Source organism: Polypterus senegalus, chromosome 2 (assembly GCF_016835505.1).
Source record: "Polypterus senegalus isolate Bchr_013 chromosome 2, ASM1683550v1, whole genome shotgun sequence".
Classification (NCBI taxonomy): domain Eukaryota; kingdom Metazoa; phylum Chordata; class Cladistia; order Polypteriformes; family Polypteridae; genus Polypterus; species Polypterus senegalus.
Genome location: NC_053155.1, coordinates 211185706 through 211208548, shown reverse-complemented (window position 1 = coordinate 211208548; position 22843 = coordinate 211185706). Strand labels below are relative to the sequence as shown.

The following is a 22843-nucleotide window of genomic DNA, read 5'->3' as shown; positions in this document are numbered from 1 at the left end:
TGTGCCTCCCCTTCCCAGCCCTCTTTTAAAATATCCAATAAACCCGGGGTTGTCTTCCGTACAGTAATTCAAATGGAGAGAACCCGTAGAGGCTGAGGAACTTCCGATATGCAAAGAGGACAAGGGGGAGGAGTTGGTCCCAATCCCTCCCATCCTTGCTGACTACCTTACGTAGCATTTGCTTGAGAGTTTGATTAAATCTCTCCACTAGGCCATCGGTTTGAGGATGATACACGAGGTCTTTAAATGCTTTATTTTCAGTAACTTGGCAGTCTCCTTGAGCGTTTCCGAGGTAAAAGGCGTTCCTTGGTCCGTCAGGACTTCTCTAGGAATGCCTACTGTGAAAAGACTCCTACTAGTTCCGTGCAATATTTTTGTGGTAGCGGCGACGGAGCGGCTTCAGGGAATCGGGTAGCATAATCCACGAGGGCAGTATATATTTATATCCTCGGGCTGAGGGTTCTAGGGTCCTACTATGTCAACCCCAATCCTATCAAAGGAGCGTCAATAAGGGGAAGGGGAACCAGAGGAGCACGGTCCCTCCTAGGAATTTGCCGCAGTTGACATTCCGGACAGGAAACGCAAAAGCGGCGAACCTCCTCATTAATCCCCGGCCAGAAAAAACGGAGCTTAATTCGCTCTAATGTTTTATCGGGCGAGATGGCCTCAAGAAGGTGGGAGTGTGCTAACTTCGCAAACCTGCGCCCGGTAGGTCAGCGGGATTAGCAACAACTTCGGACCTTCCCCTCATGTTCAGCGACCCGATACAACAAATCATTATCAGCGACAAAGTGAGGTCCCTGTGGCATGGGCAAATCGCGCGTTGGCGTTAACGAGAACCACTGCATTCTTTATGTGTTTCAGAGAGTCGTCATTCCACTGTTCTCTCTTGAAAGAAGCGGCGTCGCTCTAAACTGAAAGTGCAACTCAGAGAGCGGGTCGGTCTGACCTCAAGGGCGGAGATTCCTCCTCGCTGCGGGCGCTAGTGGATGGCGTAGTAGCCAGCGCGGTCGGGAGTGTCTTCGTCACTCTCTTGGCCTACCGCCCCACTCCCTGTCGGCTGATTACGGTGTGGAAGCAACTTGAGATGAATCGTTGTCATCTATACGAGGCCATAAGTTTTTGGGAATGCTTTCTAAACTACGCCGTTACTATCAGACCAGTCTCGCCCGAGGATTACGGAAGCGGAGGATCGGATGCACCGCCACGGTAAGCTGTCGAAGGGTTCCTCCGAGACATACGTAACACCGGGCGGTATTGTATGCGGATATCTCCGTGTATACATTTTAGACTGGTCTTCTTTTTAATCCACTGTTGCGGCAGAATAAAGCGGCGAGCAACGACAGACCGTTACTGCGGAATCGAACAGCGCTGTTATCTTATGTCCATTAATAAGAAGCTCCCCCGTATGTTTATCCGCCAGGGGATTGCTAAGGGCACACAAACAACCCGCCATTGTCCCCTACGGTCCGCCTTGTTCCCGACAGGTCGCAAGCCAGGCGGCCCGGCGACTTGAACAAGCTCTGGAATGCGTGGAAGGGACTGCTTTAGTGGGACATAGCTCCCGGGTAGTCCACAGAGCGGCTGTTCTGCCCTCCCAGGTTTCACAGCCGGCCTCTGGGGTTTGCAAGAGCTGCAGCAGCTCGTCCATAGAATGGAATTAAGCCCCAGGCGGCTGGGCAAATTCCTGGGGTAGTCTTTTAGCAGCAGAAAACAGGCCACTTGCTGCACTATTTGTAAGGGGTTAACTCGAATGGCGTAGCCACTCACCCACCTGTTGCCAGAGAGCCATAGCCTGCTCTGACAGCCCTTTGCTTGGGTTAAACTCCCAGTTTATGATTTCCTTCACCTGCCGGCCTGGGGACAACCCATCGTTAACTGGGACCTTGGTCCCGATGGGCAGCTCGGCTTTCCTGCCAAGGAGAGCATACTGAGCCACTCGTGTGTGTTCCCCAGAAGCCAGCCCACGCCTGTGGGTCCCCTCTACGTTCTCCACCAGATGGGTGGTCCCCCCGAGTTATGCTCATGGAGCAGAGCCTGCACAGCGTCCTTCCTGACCCTCTGGCGCACTCCCCGCCCTGAAACTCGGCCCCGGTACTCACCCACCTGGTTCCGTGATAGTTCGTGTCCCGGGTTCATCGGGGACACCATCCTGCCGACTACGCCACTGTAATAAGTGGAGACCAGAGACGTGGAAAGGTTTGGGGCAGCCACCCGTTTATTACGGTTTCCCGGCTGCAAAAGTCTTTGAGGCATTGTAACAGTTGTTTACACAACAGAGTCCAAAACAGAACTGCCTGCCTAAGCAAAGGCAGTGAGCTTTATAGCACAGAGGGCGGAAATGATGTCGTCCTCTGGGCCGGAACTGGAAGTGCACATCATCCTTGGGGCGGAACGGAAGTGACCTCATTCTTGGGGCGGAACGGAAGTGATGTGTCCTTCCTGGAAATGGCGGCTCCTGGTGGGATTTCCGGGTAAGACCTGCAGAGAACTCAGAAAGGCGTCAGTGCACCCCGCCCCTGGGCAGATGTATAAACAGTATTTCCTAAGCCCTTCAGCTGCTTCCCATGCACACGTGTGTGACACTATATAAGGTTCCACAGTTGACAGTTCATGTCAGAGCACAAACCAAGCATGAAGTCAAAGGAATTGTCTATAGACCTCCGAGACAGGATTGTCTCGAGGCACAAATCTAGGGAAGATTACAGAAAAATTTCTGCTGCTTTGAAGGTCCCAATGAGCACAGTGGCCTCCATCATCCGTAAGTGTAAAAAGTTTGAAGCCACCAGGACTCTTCCTAGAGCTGGCTGACCATCTAAACTGATCGATCGTGGGAGAATGGCCTTAGTCAGGGAGGTGACCAAGAACCCGATGGTCACTCTGTCAGAGCTCCAGAGGTGTTCCACCAATCCGGCCTGTATGGTAGAGTGTCCAGACGGAAGCCACTCCTTCGTAAAAGGCACATGGCAGCCCGCCTGGAGTTTGCCAAAAGGCACCTGAAGGACTTTCAGACCATGAGAAACAAAATTCTCTGGTCTGATGAGACAAAGATTGAAGTCTTTGGTGTGAATGCCTGGCATCATGTTGGAGGAAACCAGGCAGCGCTCATCACCAGGCCAATACCATCCCTACAGTGAAGCATTGTGGTGGCAGCATCATGCTGTGGGGATGTTTTTCAGTGGCAGGAACTGGGAGACTAGTCAGGATTAAGGAAAAGATGACTGCAGCAATGTACAGAGACATCCTGGATGAAAACCTGTTCCAGAGCGCTCTTGACCTCAGACTGGGGTGACGGTTCATCTTTCAGCAGGACAACAACCCTAAGTACACAGCCAAGATATCAAAGGAGTGGCTTCAGGACAACTCTGTGAATGTCCTTGAGTGGCCCACCCAGAGCCCAGACTTGAATCCAATTGAACATCTCTGGAAAGATCTCTGGAGAGATCTTAAAATGGCTGTGCACCGACGCTTCCCATCCAACCTGATGGAGCTTGAGAGGTGCTGCAAAGAGGAATGAGCAAAACTGGCCAAGGATAGGTATGCCAAGCTTGTGGCATCATATTCAAAAACACTTGAGGCTGTAATTGCTGCCAAAGGAGCATCGACAAAGTATTGAGCAAAGACTGTGAATACTTATGTACATGTGATTTCTCAGTTTTTTTATTTTTAATTTGCAAAAACCTCAAGTAAACTTTTTTCACGTTGTCATTATGGTGTGTTGTGTATAGAACTAATTAATTTAATCCTTTTGGAATAAGGCTGTTACAAAACAAAATGTGGAAAAAGTGATGCGCTGTGAATACTTTCCGGATGCACTGTATTCTGTGTTTGTCAACCGTTGTAAAGATAACAGGTTTCATTCATTGAAGTGTTCACTACCCAAATTGGTACTCGTGAATCTAAGATGTTTAACAGGTATTCCCGGGAATCAAGTTGTGGATTTGCCTGCGAATGTTTAGCGGCAGCGTGTCTATGAACTTAATTTAAACTTAAGCTTTACACCTTGCTTTCCTATTGATATGTCTATAAAGGCTTGTTCAGATTCAGAGGGTTGTTCCTTTCTAACTGCATCAATAAACAGCTTGTCTTCCTCTTTGTCTGAGACATCACACACTGCATGCACGGGTTTACCTTTCCCAGTCCTGCAAAGTCAGTTCACTTGAGCCGCTCGGAGTACGTGCGTAGAAGGTTCTCAGGTGTGCTTGTGCTATCTCGTGCGATGTTGTGATGTCCACGGCTTTATTTAATGTTAGCTCAGACCCGGCACTTAAAAGTTTCGCACTTTTGCTGAGTTTGTGCCAAATGATATTCTATCCCTGACCATCTCTTCTTCGTTTGCATAAGCACATTCCTTCACCAGCAATTTTAACTCCGATACAATGTGATGAAAAGTCTCGTTTATACCCTGCGTCCTCTCATTAAACTTGTATCTTGCGAATATCGTATTCATCTTAGGCATGACAAACGCCAGCGGCAGTGTGTCTATGAACCTAATTTAAAGTTAAGCTTTACACCTTGCTTTCCTATTCGTTTGCCTAAGCACAGTCCTTCACCAGCAATTTAAACTCCATTACAGCAATTTTAACTTTGTTACAAAGTGATCAAAAGTCTCGTTTATACCCTGCGTCTTCTCATTAAACTTGTACCTTGTGAATATCGTATTTGTTGTAGGCATAACAAACGCCAGCCTGTCAATGAACTTAATTTAAACTTAAGGTTTACACTGTGCTTTGTTTCCGCAGTATCAGCACTTATGAATATCCTTTTATGCGTCGCTCGCTTCATATTCTTTTGCTGCCTTCTCAATTGTGTAATGCGTTTTTTGTTCAGCGCTCTTTGGAGCTCTTCCTTGTTCTTTGCGTACTGCGTTCAGTCAGTTCATGTGAGCCACTCGGAGTACATGCATCGAAGCTTCTCAGCTGTGCTTGTGCTATCTCGTGCGATGTTGCGATGTCCACGGCTTTATTAAATGTTAGCTAAGACCCGGCACTTAAAAGTTTCTCTCGCACTTTTGCTGAGTTTGTACCAAACACTAGTCTATCCCTGACTATCTCATCTTCGTTTGCATAAGCACATTCCTTCACCCGCGAATATTTAGCGGCAGCGTGTCTATTGGATTGCTGCCGACGGACGGCCTTATATGGGCAGGCACTCAATTACGTGGGAGGCATGACGATGAGGGACGCAACTGCGCCTCACACGCCGACCGAGCTGCAGGCTATGGCCGTATATATGCACATAAGTAGGTTCCAATTATGACCGTTATGCGTAGAATTTCAAAATGAAACCTGCCTAACTTTTGTAAGTAAGCTGTAAGGAATGAGCCTGCCAAATTTCAACCTTGTACCCAAATGGGAAGTTGGAGAATTAGTGATGAGTCAGTCAGTCAGTGAGGGCTTTGCCTTTTATTAGTATAGATATACAGATAATTTGAGAGAGAACTAATCCCATTAGGATAAACCTCAGTCTTTTTTTTTTTTATTATTATTGAGCATTAAGTAATTCTTAATAATTTGGGCAAGGCTCTGCAGGTTTGATTTACGTTTGTTCAACTCAAAAATCCTAACGCTACTGTTTTAGTTACTACATTTTTGTGGGCATGTTTTACTTTTTCACAGCACTAGGGTATGCAGACTCTTAAATAATATACTATTGTGGAGGACTGCCAGCTTCATACTCCGGTCCTCACCTCCACGCCACCAGGAGGAGCTCTCCTGACAGCAGGATCGTGCCCCGAATTCCAGCAGGGCATCACAGACCTTGTAGTGTTTATACACAGCCCTGCTGGATACCTTGGGGGCTGCTGGGAGTCGTTGTAGGGGGTCTCGTGGGCTCATATGTGCCCTATAACCCGGGAATAAGTCACGGTCACGTGACAGGAAGAAACGACGTGCTCCCGGGTTATAGGGCACATATGAGCCCACGAGACCCCCTACAACAAGGGGTTTACCCTGACCCGGAAGGAATAAGGAACTGTGGACTGGTTGGGCAGGAACACCTCCGGGTCAGGGGCTATAAAAGGACTCTGGGAAAGTCCAGACACTGAGCTGAGCTGGGAGGTAGGAGGGCGAAGTGTCTGGGCGAGGAGGAGAGAAGAATAGTGTGTTTTTTTTGGTAATTTATGAGTAGAGTGGAAGTTGCTTGGTGCACTGTGCTAAAGATAATAAAGAAGTCTTGGACTTTTATCCGGTGTCTGGAGTCGTACCTGAGGGTTCAAGGGAGCACTAGTGCCCCCTACTGCCACACTATGTACTAAATATTCAATAAAATAAATATAAAAATAGAACAAAATAAAATTAAATACATAATTCATTCAATTTATCAGTTTTATCCAGTAGAAAACACGTTTACCTGATTAGGATTCAAATATCACATCATATTACAATTTTTTTTCCATTGCCGGTATAATAATCAGATAGCCATGCATAAATATTATACATCATATTACGAGAAAATTGTAATATCATTATAAATATTAATTATAATAATTAAACAAGGAATGAAAAGATACAGGAACATTCAAATGAAAATGATCAATAAGAAATCAATACGTTATAAACATAAAAAATCATGTTTTACATTTGATAGACAGTAGTTATTACCTTATTTGCATTTTATTATGAAAGTTGAATTTGACAGCAAATTATTTGTTTAAATGTCTAAATAAAGACAGTTCTGAATATCACTAGGCTGAAATTAAGAATAATAATAACATAGTAATTAAAAATATGTTTATTAAATTTATTAAATAAGTAAACTCCACCACTTGAATTAGCATTTGATCTAGGGTACCAATGCCACCTGTAAGTAACATATGTCTCTTTCAAAATGTGTATATGTGTCAGTTTGCCCCTGCAGAAATGATACAAATCCGTAAATTTAAATTATTCATGTGTCTCAATTATGACACACATCTGTAACTGTACTTTCTTTTTATTACCTGACCACTGAAGAGCATAAATTGTCCTATGCCAGCTGTGTACAAAAAATTGAAGAGAGTCCAGAAGGAAAAACATTGACTTTCTCTCAGTTAATGAAAATGGCACCCATATAAAATAAAACAAGCTAAATAATAAAGACACAAAGTCAGAAACACATTCTCTTCAGGAGGGTGTCTTGTGATTAGTGCACCATCATCTACAGATGCTTAAACAAGTAAAATTGTTGTTGATATGACCAAGAAACTTGATAAGAGAAGGAAGTGTGCCTAAAACAATTATGACATTATTATTTGTGCTACTATTAAACAGTCATAAAATTCCATTCTCTAGTGTTGTCAGGTTATTGTGGATTGTGTTTGCCTCCCCCATTTCACAGTGCTGATGTAAAGATGTTTAATACACACAAAATTTTAAAGACATCACTTTGAAACCATCAGAGCCTGAAAAGACTGACCACTTTCCTCACAATAAAACTAGAACAGATTGACTGCATTTTTTCTGATTATAAGACTAGAGAGACTTGGTTAAAATACTGTAAGAAAATCTGTCTGATCATGTGTGCTTGGGAACGCTCAGGAAAGCCCAAGCGCACCTTCCAGACTATGGTTTGTTTCCATAAAAACACAGCCCTAAATGTACCTCTCAGCTGCAGTTTTTCTAACTGATGTCATTGTCAATGAGTATTACTTTAGAAATAAGTTTTGAGTTCAAAGACCGTGAGTTCAATTTCATATAATTTCTGAAATGTCACGCCAATGACATAATTGACACATTTTGTTACATCTGTAGCAAGTTCACTTTGAAAGCACAGAAATGGAGAATGATAGCATTCATTATATTTCGGGTGCAAAATTGATGACCAAGATAAAATATGGGCTTCTAATACAGTATATGTTGTGCATCTTGCGTTAGCAGTCTGCGATCTTGGCTGAAGGGTGTGCATCCATCCATGCTATTTGCCATCCCAATGATATGGAGGAAACAGAAGGATCATGTAACTGATTGTTACTTCTGCGTGACAAATGTCTCTGGATTTTCTTCCAAGAACTGGAAGTTTATTGAGTACCCAAACCTTCTCTCTGCATTGAGACCAGTGCCACATGACGGAAGTCTTCCTGTTCCAAAACCGCCAGAGGTATGGATGCTGAAGGACAAGGACATGGAAGCAGAGATGGATGAACGGATGCAAATGGAAGCTGCTGCTGCTGATGATGATCCAGATTTTGAACCATCAACATCTAGCAAAGCTCTTTTAATTTCTCAGGCAGAGCTTAACGATCTTGTCAGAGATTTGAATTTATTGAAGAGTCAGACAGAACTGCTTGGATTAAGATTGCAAGGATGGAACCTGTTGTGATCAGGTTGTGACGATGCTGGTTCACTCCATGCTCCCATCTCACTTCAAGGAGCCCTGAACCCGACACCGTTGGTAATTTCACCGATGAGCTTGTCAGTGAGGAACAACAAATGGAGCAAGGGAATGGTTAAAAAATGTGCTTTTATTAAAACAACAATCAAAATCAATGTTCAAATAAATATTACAGTGATTTAAATCATTAAATAAATAATCCATGAAAACAATTGTAAAGTGGAGGTTAAAATCCAATAAAAAAAAAACTCTTTAAAAAAAAAACGAGGTTAAAACAACGCTGGAAGCAGCCCTTTAAAAACAAGCCCGTTGCATTCTTTACTTGGCGGCACTCCTGCTTCTCCCATTAGGCTTTGCAACAGGGGAATTGCCCTAACTGTAGCTGACCATCTGTCCATTCAGCTGGTCTGGAGGCTTCCCAATCCCTGTCTTCGGTTGTGCTCCCTCCAGACCGAGACTTGGCTTTCACCCAACGGCCAGGACGCTCACATTGAGGCTTCTCCTTCCAAGCCTCCTGACTCCCGCTGCCTTCTCTGCCTTACGCAGCCAGCTGTCCTACTGCTGGTGTTGTGGTGAAAAATTGTCACCAGAAGGCTTTTTACCTGAAAATGAAGGCTATTAGGACTCAGATTAGGCAAACAAAGTTTTAACGTTTTATTGCAATAAAGCAACACACATAACAACACGGACTCAACCCAATACAGCCAAATTGAGCTGAGCCCGGAACAGTTCAAAACCCAAAACTTATAAATCATTTCTTATCACTTTGACCTCGTTCAATTAGCTCATTCTGCACCTGTTCTTACTGTCCATTGTTCATCTCTGGTTTCTATTTTGCTTATTTCTAATTTGTCTTTGGCCGGGCAGATGTTTTCCTTTTTCCATCTTTGAGCTTTTATGGTGTAATTTCCTTTTCTAAGCCTTTCAAACTATGTTACAATAGTGGCCTGAAGCTAAGCTTTTAATTTAAAAAGAAATACGGTATGTGCTTTTATTTAATCATTGCATGGCAGTCCTGACTTGCATTTTTATCTACACTAAGGCAAATGCTTATATATTTGTCTATATTTATTTATGCTTATACATGAATGCACTAATTTCACTTTCATGCATTTTATCATTGTGACCTTGTTTATAGCAAAAGCCTTTTGCTGCCTTTTTTACTGATTCACCAATCCAGCTGGTTTCTCACATGTCCACTAAGGCCACCTTGTTCTTAACTTCCTATCTTGTCCGCACAGGTGTACGGACAGTTTCTATGTGTCCTTCCTGTCCTTTTCCACACTAGCAATTCTGCTTCAAGCCTAAAAAATAATGCAATATGACTGACTTTTTAGTTAACCATTTGCTTGACTTATCTTATTTGCTTAATCATTCTAATTTATGCTTAATCTAATATTTCAGAAACTTTTAATCACTTTTTATAGCTAATTATACAAATATGCTATTTGTGCTAATATATACATTTTTCTCTTCTATACCGGTCACTCCCATTCCTCCATAAAAAGCTCAGTGAGAGTGACCACTTCCAACTGCCCTAGGTGTTGACGAAACACCCCTACTATGGCTCACTGTCCAGCTGCCTGCCTGCCAGTAAGCGCTCGCACGCTCACACCGGCGCTCTCTCTCTCTCTCTCTCTCGCTGCTTCCTGCAACCTCGGTTCTTCCTTTTCTTTCTCCTTCTTCTCCTTCCCAGCCACCTTGCGCTATTCTTTATAATGTGTACATGATTCACCTGCGGCAATCGGTGGCTCCCGGGAACAATTACGGATGCGAACCACTTATCACCCGTGCATTTAAGTGATAAACGGCCACATCAGAAATTCTCCAGGACCCGCTTCAGCCACACAACCCACACCCCCTTGCATCATCCACAAGTGTGGCAATTTATTTAAAACTGGCCTTTTGACGGGAGCTGTGGACCCGCTATACCACACAGGTACAACAACTTTAGTACAGTGGTACTTTGAGATACGAGTGCCCCAACATGCGAGTTTTTTGAGATACGAGCCATCACTAGGTCTATATTTTGCCTTGAGTTATGAGTTTATTTCTTTAGATTCTCTTTTATGTATTAGGTTTTATTTTGTTTGTATACAATATTTGTTCATTATAAATAAATTTTTCTTATGTTAAAAACATTTAACAAAAAATTGGGGAGGTTTTTTTGGGGCTGGCATGAATTAATCTCATTCCGATTAATTTCAATGGGGAAAATTGATTTGATACAAGCATTTTGACTTACAAGCTCAGTCATGGAATGAATTAAACTCGTAACTTATGGTACCACTGTATTTCGCTGCCGTCATGAAAATTTAACACAATTCTTCAGACAAGTTGACAGTCTGAGCAATTGATTGCTTTCTGCACCCGGATGTGAACATGACCCAACAGAATGGCGACTGTTTATTGACACGTCATTGTTAAATTTGAAGGCAGTTTTGCTTCACAAGTTGAAAACCTTCCCTTCCATACCTGTTGGGACATGCTCTTCACATGAAGGAAACATTTGAGAATATGCAGCTGCTGCTGAGACACATTCAGCACTTGAGGTACATTTGGAATATATGTGTCAATCTGAAGGTGGTTGCAGTTTTACTTGGTCTGCAGCTTGGATACACCAAGTACTGTTGTTGTCTTTTGAGTGCGACAGCCGAGATAAGTGACCGGGCACCTTGCATGAACTTAATTCCAGGGTTAGAAGAATATTATACATTACCCAATTGGTAATGAACATATTTCTTCCACCTTTGTACATCAAACTTAGTAATCTTATTTGTGTTACACCCACATTCTTTCACACATTTGTCTATTAACTGTTCATGCACCAGTTGAGCTTGCTATATATTATTATTGCTTTAATATTAGCTAATGCAACAAGCCAGGAATGGAGAAAAGGAGAAATTAGTTACTTTTTTAGTTAAATTTTTCCTGTATTATGTAAATTTAAAGTACTTGTATTGTTTCAGTTAACAATTTATTATATATTTCATTTATTCCTCTTGCTAATCTATTTTTATGACTGAAACATATAACTTGAATAATGTTTTTACATAATAAAAAACACATAATCCAATTCTTGTGTGTTCCTAAATCATGTAAATTTTAAGTATGTTTATTATTACCATTTTACTATTAATATTATTATTATCCTGTTAATATTACTATTAATTTAATAGTTGCTGCCCTTTGACTTTCAGGTATCTTTCACACTTAATGAAGAGTTGACAGATATTCAGGAAATTGGAGACAAACCAGCTTCAGTCAAAGCCCCACGAGATCATCCCTTCACGATGCAGAGTGTGGGCGGACAAACGTTGGCGGTTTTCACTGAAAGCTCCTCGGGTAAGTCTGAGATCTGCTTATAATGAAGCAAATGAAAAATGTGATTAAATATTCTCTGGTTTCTGTGGTTCATTTTATTAGCAAGCATAGCTTTATGATATGGAAAGAGAGAAATATTTTCTGACAATTAATCTGTATTACCATCTAAAATTCATTATTATCCTTAATTATCCACATCTGCAAACCTAGATTCACTTTGTTTACAGCTTTATTATTAGTTACAACTATTTCTTTTGATTATTACATTCTAAATCTCCCAGTAGGAAATAAATTATTTTATTTTAAGTACATGTTCACATGGGGTGAAAAAAGTAGCTCACGATTATGGGTTCATGTGGACCACAATCTATTACATCAGTAATGAAATATACTGTATTTTTCTGCTGGTAATTTTCAGACAGCAAACTGAACTATAAACTCTATCCTGTTTTTAAGCTCCTTTATCATTTTTTACTAAAATTTTATTTTTAGGTATTCTGTAAATCTTTTCAGTTTCTCCAAATGAAGGTTTTCTTAAGAGTAATTAAAAAATAATTCTTTGCATTTATATAGCGCTTTTCTCACTACTCAAAGCGCTCAGCAATTGCAGGTTAAGGGCCTTACTCAAGGGCCAAACAGAGCAGAGTCCCTTTTGGCATTTACGGGATTCGCACCAGCAATTTTCCGATTGCCAGTGCAGATCCCTAGCCTTAGAGCCACCACTCCACCTAAAGATATTTAGCTGTGAATGAAGTTGTTCTTTTCCACAACCACACGTAAGGTTTGCAAGAGTAATTGAGACACATAAATAACTAAAGTGACATAAATAGGTTACAAGGATCACATAGAAAGACATCAGTAGATCATTTAAAAAAGTAGTGGTGGGGAAAAAACTTAATCTGCTCATATCTGGAAATATTGTCAATTTATTTTTATTACTTTATTTCCATAATATATGTAATGTTATGGATTGAATCCCATTATATGTCATTTTAGTAAATAATGTGGATCCACATATGTAGCAGTCAGGTCAAAGTGTATTTTTAAAAATTTTGACAACAGACATAAATGTTATGTAGCATTGAAACAGTCGCTCAAAATACAAAGGAGACAGGTCTCAGTAATACTTAGATTTATTGTCTTATACTATAAAATAATTAGCCTTCTGTTATGTAAATGATATTGAAATAATATCTTCCAGTAAGTTACACTTTAAAAAAAACCAGAGCTTAATCACTTTGAAATTTCATTTTGGTGATTTTGTTTATTGTTATAGAACAGGGCTCTACAAAGATGATCCTGGAGAACAATAGTGGCGTCATGTTTTTGTTCCAACCCATTTTCCAAATGAAAAGACAAGTACTGCTGTAGAAGCAGTTATTTCTTAAGCAACATTTTTACATTTCATTTTAGCTGCCTCACTTGTTAAGGTTCCTCTCCCTTAATTGTTTTTAATTTCTGCTTATTAGCAATAAAATGCAAGTGGGAACTAGGAAATCTTCATCTAACTTGTTTCCATTTATACCTGGGTATATTCATTGTAAATCAAGGAATCATGACTTTTGTTGTTTGTGGCACTGCTGCCTACACCTCAGCTCACATTTCTGGACACAGTAATTAGCCAGGAACACTTGGCAGTTGCTTCCTTAGCCCTGAGGGACAACTAAAATGCCATTGCACCATTATATTCCACTCAAAACTAGTTAAATTACTCCTTCAATGCATTTTGCAGGATGTTACCAAGTTCCAAACATTTCTGTGATTTCACCAAAGCAAAGTGAACTCAGCAGGGTTCACTCATCAGTAGTATAAAGTGATCATCCAAGTGTAACAAATATGAAAAATGAAAAAGTTAAAATCAAAAGAGGGATGAATTTCCACATAATTTAATTTATAGTTAAATTTATACCAGTTATGCAGTTGTTGTCTTGTATTCATTAATGTCCAATTCATTAGTCTTTATCAGACTAAATGGATGGCAGCCTAGCAGATGGGGTTTTTACTAAGGTGGCTCCTATAAGTTAATCAGTAGGTAATTTCTCCATCTATATATATATATATATATATATATATGTATATATATATATATATAATTCCCTAAGGCAAGACAACCATGGAAAGCACGCCGGAAGGGCGTGGATTCACTGAGCCGCCGACAAGTAAGACACCTATGGCGCACGAAGGAAGGAGCCACGCCCACCAACTCCTGGCACCTCCGAGCCACGTTGACTGTTCATAGAGGCAAGTTTCTCGCGGAGGTGAATTGCCATATGCAGCATGTAAAACGGTGCGAGGGCTATCCCATGGGATCCTTAACACTAGAATTACCAGAGCCTACGAAAAAACTCGTAATTCCGTCCCACCTTAAACTGCTTCTTAAATCCCTTCACACCTCTCCGCCAGCGTCCTTTGTTCTCTAAATGTGCTGATAAAGAGAAGCTAGGAGCAGCCGGCTATTCCATCCCCCCACCAATTTAGAACGTGCACGAACCTCTCTCGGCTCATGCCTTGATTGAGTATCTGGGAGTGAAGTGGAGTTTTAGAGTGGAAATAATAGATTGATGTTTGGAACACACGCATTTCATGTCTGTTCCGTTTCTACAGTAATCTGTGTCAACACATTGTTAAAACAGAAACTTTTTTTTATATTCTAGTAGTAGATGACAAAATGTAGGCATAAACTATATAATGTATGAAGCCTGAAGTCCAAATAGCAAAGAAACATTTTCACAAGAATAACACAATTGCACTTTTATTCAAACATATAACTGCAGAAAGAAAAAGCCGCCTTAACATGCGACATTGACACCAGTTTTCTATAACTGACCCGTGGTTTAATAGATACAGCCCCCGCTTGGTAATCAAGGGGTCACGGGTTCGATCCTGCGTCATTCCCTTTTGAGAAGTAAACTGTTCCTAGTCTTACTGTTTTAGAATATAAACATACTTTTGATTTCAGTCTGTAACGGCCGGTGCAATTTATGATCTTTGTAAAGGTTAGCTTTTTTTTTATTCACTTTTCACTCTCTCAGTCGCGTTCAGAATCAATCCATACAACCCCATCTGACACGGCTGTTTTCACTAAAGCGCGCTATAGCTCTGCAGTGTACCACGATGCATACTAACGCCCCGGTTCTGACACACAAACGCTGGCGAAGCTGCCTTCTTCGTATCTCACCGTCACTTGCTTTTCGTTTTATTGAGTGTTCCTGCCAGTCCCCGCATGTTGCTGTATGCTTTTTCTTTTGCACCCCAGGACATGCAGAAGAAAGAATGGTAAAGACCAACTTCGGCGCTATATGCAGTCATCAGACACTCCCCATCTGCCCGTGTCGTTCAAACACAGGAACATATATTGGTGTAAAAGTATAACAAAAGTGCACTTTTATTCAAGTGCACTTTTCCATCGCCTTTTTCTGTAAGAAGCAGTGTACACACTTCTCTCTATGCTGTGGTTTCTATTACACACCTGAAAGAAAGACAATATATGTGAAAATATAATCGCACTAATGCAATATTATTTGAAAACGAACAGCGTCAGATCGGGTGTGAATTTATTCAGGAACTGGAAATTCTCTGATGCGGGACCTTCCCCCAGGGAAGAAAGTACAGTGTCAGGTGCTCATTCAGTGTAATAGAAACCATAGCACAGAGAGGTGTGTACACGGCAACAAGTACACGTGTCGTAAATGTAGGAAGGACGGTCCTTGGGTGTGTGGAACTGTTAATATTTGAATGTGATGATTTTATATAGCACGGAATGAAAATCTGCACTTCTTAGCATTGCACCATGGAAGATGTCGTATCAATCGCCTACTGTATCTTGCTTTCTTTTTTCTTGGTTATACAGGTAGTTTTGAATAAAAGTGCACTTGTTTTGTTTGCGAAATGAAGTGTCTGCGTGCACTTTTCGTGGCATTACGTGTATTTTTGAGCATGCCCGTTTGAGCAGTATAAAAAGTATAACAAAACAACGGGCAGATGGAGAGTGTCTGATGATTGCATATAGCGCCGAACTTACTGCTCTTTACTATTCTCTCCTCTCGTGCCCTGGAGTACAAAAGAAACAGAATACAGGCGCGCTATAGCTCTGTGCTGTACCACGATGCATACTACGCCCCGGTTCTGACACACAGCCGCTGGCGAAGCTGTCTTCTTCGTATCTCACCGTCACTTGATTTTCTTTTTATTCAGTTTTATTGAGTGTTCCTGCCAGTCCCCGCATTTTGCTGTATGCTGGATATGTTCATATGTATTGTCTCTTTCTTTCAGGTGTGTAATAGAAACCACAGCATAGAGAAGTGTGTACACTGCTTCTTACAGAAAAGGCGATGGAAAAAGTGCACTTGAATAAAAGTGCACTTTTGTTATACTTTTACACCAATATATGTTCCTGTGTTTGAGCGACACGGGCAGATGGGGAGTGTCTGATGATTGCATATAGCGCCGAAGTTACTGGTCTTTACCATTTTTTCTTCTGCATGTCCTGGGTGCAAAAGAAAAGCATACAGCAACATGCGGGGACTGGCAGGAACACTCAATAAAACGAAAAGCAAGTGACGGTGAGATATGAAGAAGGCAGCTTCGCCAGCGTTTGTGTGTCAGAACCGGGCGTTAGTATGCATCGTGGTACACTGCAGAGCTATAAGCGCGTCTTTAGTGAAAACAGCCGTGTCAGATGGGGTTGTATGGATTGATTCTGAACGCGATTGAGAGAGTGAAAAGTGAATAAAAAAAAAGCAAACCTTTAAAAAGATCAAAAATTGCACCGGCTGTTACAGACTGAAATCAAATGTATGTTTTTATACTAAAACAGTAAGACTAAGAACAGTTTACTTCTCAAAAGGGAGGCGCAGGATCGAACCCGTGACCCCTTGATTCCCAAGCGGGGGCTGTATCTATTGAACCAGGGAGTCAATTATAGTAAACTGATGTCAATGTCGCATTTTAAGGCGGCTTTTTCTTTCTGCAGTTATATGTTTGAATAAAAGTGCAATTGTGTTATTCTTGTGAAAATGTTTCTTTGCTATTTGGACTTCAGGCTTCATACATTATATAGTTTATGCCTACATTTTGTCATCTACTACTAGAATATAAAAAAAGTTTCTGTTTTAACAATGTGTTGACACAGATTACTGTAGAAACGGAACAGACATGAAATGCGTGTGTTCCAAACAACGATCTATTATTTCCCTCTAAAACTCCACTTCACTCCCAGATGCTCAATCAAGGCATGAGCTGAGAGAAGTTCGTGCACGTTCTAAATTGGTGGGGGGATGGAATAGCCGGCTTCTCTTTATCAGCACATTTAGAGAACAAAGGACGCTGGCGGAGAGGTGTGAAGGGATTTAAGAAGCAGTTTAAGGTGGGACGGAATTACGAGTTTTTTCGTAGGCTCTGGTAATTCTAGTGTTAACACAGTCCTTTCCAACTGAGGTTAAAACACAATGAAGTAAGCAGTCTTTAAAAACCGAGTTTTCGGTTACGACATACGACCGTAAGCAAACTGTTTTACACTCTACATACAGCAATTCGCATCGCGACAAACATGCGTCTGCTTCACTCACGGACAATTATATGTTGCTCTCTCCAGAGTTCCATCTATTCATTCACTTTCTGTTGTATCCTCAAACCCTCCCTTTTTAGACAACTGTGTCTTTCCAGAAGTGTTCAACCATCAATAAATAATTATGCGGCGTTTGTTATGCCGCGGCTTCACTATTGTGTTGTATTTTGCTCTCTCCAGAGTTCCATCTTTTCATTCGCTTACTGTTGCATTCTCACACCAACCCGTTTTAGACAACCGTGTCTTTCCAGAAGTGTTTAGCATTCAATAAATAATTATGCATGAGATTGAGCGTGTGTCTACCAGGCGCAGAGAGGCGTGGGTAAGCCGTTGAACCCCATTCGGGCTGCAAACCATGGAATTCCCAACTAAGTGTGACTCATACGCTCCCACTGCTTGCGTCCCTACCCTTTGTGCACACCCCCCTCCCACCTCGCGACTATCGTGGTCGGGTGTCTTGGTGGATTATATATAGAAAAGCAGCCAAAACCGCACAGAGCAATGAAACGTCTACGTGAGTCACAGATGCATCTGGACTGTGTAAAGACGACAGTGGCTCCAGTGACGAGTTGGAGGTGGGCAAATGAGCGGGCAGTGCATACTGAACGAGAAATAAGCAGACTAGCATGATGGATGGAGCTGAGTGGACATCCTTCTCCTCTCTTGCCGTTCCATACTCCGCGCCTGAGCGCAGTGCACTCGCATCCCTCCGTCTGGCAGGAAAGGGGGGGTGAGGGTCCGCCAGTTTTCAGTCACGGACGATTGTGTGTTGGTTCGTTCCGTGCATTGTTACAATGTTGCTTTTCTTGCTGATTTATTACATTACAGATTTTTCAAATGTTAATTTTCTCCCTGTGCTTAAAAATCATAAAAAAATCGGCCTGATTATGCGGCGTATGGTACGCCGGGGGTTGGCTAATAATACTAAATAGTAATGTGTGTCAAGTGCACTCCTGAATTTTGTGTTTCTCGATCTGAAACTTCTTTGTTAAATTAGAATTTTATATGTAGTAGTAATCTCATTCTAAATATATGCCAAAATTCATGTAAACCATTCTCCGCTGTACACAAGGAAAAGGTCCAAACATTATGAGGTAGCCAAAAAGTTAATATGGAAATTACCCAGTGTCACAGTCAGGAGTCATTGAAAAGGCTAAAAATTATTTTCACATGTGGGAGGCAATGTGCCATGATACATGAGGCTTTCTTATTCTCCAGTGTGTTCTGAGGTATTTACTGGCTTAATAATTCTAACTTTTCTTATTTGAACTTTGGTGTATTCTGTTAATCCTGAAAACTAGTTATGTGTAATTTTTTTAGGGATGCACCGAAATTAAATTCTTGGCCGAAGCCGAATAATAATGAAATGCTTGGCGAAGGCGAATACGAACCCGTGTTTAGCATTTTTTCCATTTATTTTGCCAATTTTTCACCATTACAATAATTAAATAGTAAAAATTTGCTTTTTACTATTTTGTGTTGCTTTTCAGAGAAATAAATCAAATAACAAAAATACAATTTCAAAATATTTATTTAACACTGAACATTTTTTTTTAACATTCCAGCAGATATTATACAAACAAAGCACAATATAACTTAAAATAAATAAATTAGTAAAATAAAAAAATATTTTTATTTGGCCATCTTTGAAGCCCCCCTTCTTGAATAGCCTATGTTAGGCCTATAACTGACTGCTGAAAGAATGTAACTCTGTATGTCTACAACAACAAATGTGCATTGAATAGTGCAAAAAATGTGGATGAACCCACAACAAATGAATAACTGTCTTAGACATAAGCCTACTTCTTCAGGAAAAGTGGCAGGTTCTTCTTTATGAAAAGTAGCTTCTCTGCTTTCTCACATAAAAGTCGGTTCCTCTTCTCATCGATGACATGAGATGCAGCACTAAATAGTCTCTCGCTGTCGGTGCTTGTGCATGGAGCAGACAAGTACCTGCAGAATAGTTGAAATTTTTATTGCAGTTTTCTGACAGTTGCTCATTTCAAAACGAACAATGTCTTCAAGATAATGAAATGGTTGAAACCCAGTGCAGGCCTACTATTTTACTATACTGAAAATATTCAAATTTTTACAAAATACATAATATAAAATAAAGGTAGTAACACTTTACAATGTTTCCTTTTGTTTCCATTATTGCATTAACTAACAATGAGCAATACATTTGTTATGGTATTTATTAATCTTCTTAAGTTAATGTAAGATAATAAAAATATTTAGTTCATGTTAGTATAAGTGCATTAACAATTTTAACAAATAGGCCTACCACTTTTGATACTTTTTTAATTCAAAAATGAAAAATGTGATACTTAGTTTTAATACTGTATTAGTAAATGTTAACATTAAGATTAATAAATGCTTTTAATAAGGGTTTTTCATTGTTAGTTAATGTTAAAAATAGAAACTACTTATAAAGTGTTACCATAATCCAAAAAATAAATAAAATCTTAAATTAATTTCCCATAGAAGTAGCCTACCTGCGTGCCATCTGCGCCAGGTCGGGAAAGCGCCTTGATTGGTCCTCCAAAATTCGAGAGGGTTATTGCTCCTAGGGATGGGGACTTCTGAGAGATAACCATCTAACTGTTGAGCTTGTCCTCTGTCTTGCAAATGGGTTATTCTCTTGGAGGATCTCATCGAACATGTCAGACAGCGAGACTGTGTTGGCGGCTCATCTGTAGTAACGAGCCCGTTTACTCTCTGCGCTGTTTTCATCTCCTGCGCTGTGCATCACCTGACCGTCTCCATCACCTACCGGCTTTTCCAAATCCAACTCGGCCTGGATCATTTCTCGTGTGCGCAGCTTTTTCCCCACATCCAAGTAATGATCTTTATATCGTGGATCAAGCACAGTCGCGATGCAGTACAGGGGTTCTGAGTCCGCCTGACTAAATCGTGTGCTGACAGCTTCCAAGAGCGCACTTTTAGTTGTTTTAACTCCGTGGTCTGTTTCAGCCTCTTTGTTTAAAAGACACTTTAGTGCTGCAAGTAAAGGTATGACATCTGCCACAGATGCATCAGATGAGCTTCTCTTTTGTTATCTGCTCAAAGGGGGCGAGAAGAGGGAGAACTTTCTCGATTAACACCCACTGGTATGCGGTGAATGTCGCGGGCAGGTCATGATCTGCTATGTATGTAGCCAAGACTTGCTTTTGCAAAAGGCTTTCCAGCATATAATATGTACTGTTCCACCTTGTGCTCACATCTTGTTGGAAAGCGTTTTGTGGCGTTCGAACTGTTCTTGGATAGATTGTAGGCGCATAGGCAAGCGGTGAATGTTTAAAATGGCCAACAATTTTCCTGCCTATCGCTATCACATCTGCTATACTGCGCTGACTCAACAATCCCTCGTTGACCGCCAGTTGAATTGTGTGTGCCATACACCGTATGCCTTTCAGATCACTATCTTCCATGGCTTTAGCCATATTTCTTTTGTTGTCACTGACTATCGCATGCACTTTAGATCGGTCGATCGCCAAGTGTCAAACATGTTGGAACGCTCGGATATGGCTACAGCTGTATGGGACCCTCTAAACTCTTGTGAGTGAAGCACAATCTTTTGTAGCTTGAAATCTGTGTCGATCCACTGCGCAGTTAAACTCAGCATACTGGTGGGGCTCACATCCGAGCTCCAAATATCAGTCGTGAAGCTGAGGGCTGCAATATCTGTAGCCAAGAGCTCATGGACGTGAGTTGAAACGACGTTATACATCTCAGGTAAGCATACGTCTGAGAAATGCCGTCTACTAGGCATGGTGTAACGGGGCTCAATATGGTCTATAAGCCTGCGAAATCCAACATCCTCTACAACAGAGAATGGTTGATCATCCAATGCGATGAATTCCATTATCCTTTTAGTAATACCTTTAGCTTTGGCACTGTCATTGGCAAACTTTTTTGCCTTTTCTAAGAAGTCCGCCACAGATGGAGTGGGTGTCCTAGGACTGGGAAGAGCTACTTTCCTTTTCGCTGCTGCTGTTGCCGTAGCCGCCGCCGTGTCTTTCTCATACTCTGCATGATGTTCGGGGTGTCTTGATTTTAAGTGATAAATTAAACTTAAAGTGCTATACGTTTTTGCAGATGCACCCCCTCTGGACAATTCAGCAGAACAGTGTCTGCAAACAGCCGTTTTTGCCTCTTTCTCTGACGCTTTAAAGTGCTTCCACACTGCTGACATTTTTGCTGCATAAAGTGCGCGCCTCTCACTCTCGCGGGTTACTATTTGATCAGCGTCATTAAAAACGTCATTGTTCGGCAAAATTTATTCGGCCTTTTTACTTATTCGAATAATTTCGGTTGCCGAACATTCGGTGCATCCCTAAATTTTTTCCTTGTTTCTCTCATTTTGATTCATTGGCTAAACTATACCTGAGTGAGCTAGCATGACGTTTTGGCATATTTACTCACTCTCCAATAAATCAATAGATGTTTCCACCACAGTTTTTATTAAAAAAAAAAACAAGCCTATTTTAATGGGTACACAACACTAAGTTAATGTTTTTGTAAAGCTTTTACACTTAAAAGTTTAAACAACAAGAGTAAACATAAAGAAATACTGTCCTTAGGTAAACAAACATTTCCAGCACAGCCCAGGTTGCATTAATTTAACACACACATACAATGGTTTACTTGCAGACTTGTTGTTTATTAGCAAATGGCTATTTAAACCTTAGTATATCACAGTTGAAAAAAGAAGAAAGATAAATGAAGATTTTGGGTTTTCAGGAGAGGAAATCTAATTGGGAATCTGAGGATGAATAGTGTGCACAAGGATGCTGCTTACAGTGATTATTTTACTTAGGTGAAAGGAATTGAAGGAAGAAAATTAGTTTATTGTCCAGTTCAGTAATTTCTGGACTGTGAAGAAACAGATAAATATGTCCCATCCATGCCACCAAGTACAGTTTCCTGTGTTCCCCTTATTTTAGTCGCTTTAAAGAAATTGTAAGGTTCTCATTTTAATGATATTTAATTCCCTATACCTTATATGTTTGTCAATGATTTTTTCCACTTTCTTCTCAAAGGATATGCCTATATCTTTTGTGGAGAAATGAAACACTCCAAATCATTTCGAAGAGTTGGGGAAATGCCCCGTATAATTTCTGTGGACAAGGTCAAAGAAAAATAGAGAAATGCAGGGATTATTTATACAAACAAAATGGGGACAGGAAATTGAAACAAAGGAAGTGACGTCTTCAAAGGGAACAAATGAAGTGACGTCACTGGGGACAGGAAGGAAGTGTAGCCGAGGCCATTTTGGGTGATGGAACAGGTAAGGGCAGTTTATTTTTCTTCCCTCCGGCTGAGAACAAAAGAGAGAGAAGCGATAGTACCGTTCACCAACCCCTTATTGCACAATGTTTGCCTTAACTTTGGGCTTGTTGGCTGCCTCCAAATCGTGCGTGTGTGACACTTTGTTCATATAGGTGAATGTATATTTAGTTTCACCCAAAGCCTTATATGATCCAAAGGATGTTACTGGTGCTTATACATGTTAAGAACAATCATATATACTGTATATACTCGCGTATCAGTCAAGTCTTGAAGCCTGAAAAATCAATCATAAAATGAGACCCTGACTTATGCGCCCGTTCAAAAATGCAATGGTTTTTTTTTTTATAATAT

The 22843-nt window shown here is 41.0% G+C and overlaps 1 protein-coding gene across 1 annotated transcript in view; it reads left to right on the top strand.

The window, feature by feature from the left end:
* Positions 1 to 22843, top strand: part of gtf2f2a (general transcription factor IIF, polypeptide 2a) — a 206838-nt gene that overhangs the window by 18527 nt on the left and 165468 nt on the right. The window contains exon 4 of the mRNA XM_039746306.1: positions 11511 to 11655. Coding sequence (XP_039602240.1) covers positions 11511 to 11655 — 145 coding nt within the window. The remainder of the gene's footprint in view (positions 1 to 11510; positions 11656 to 22843) is intronic.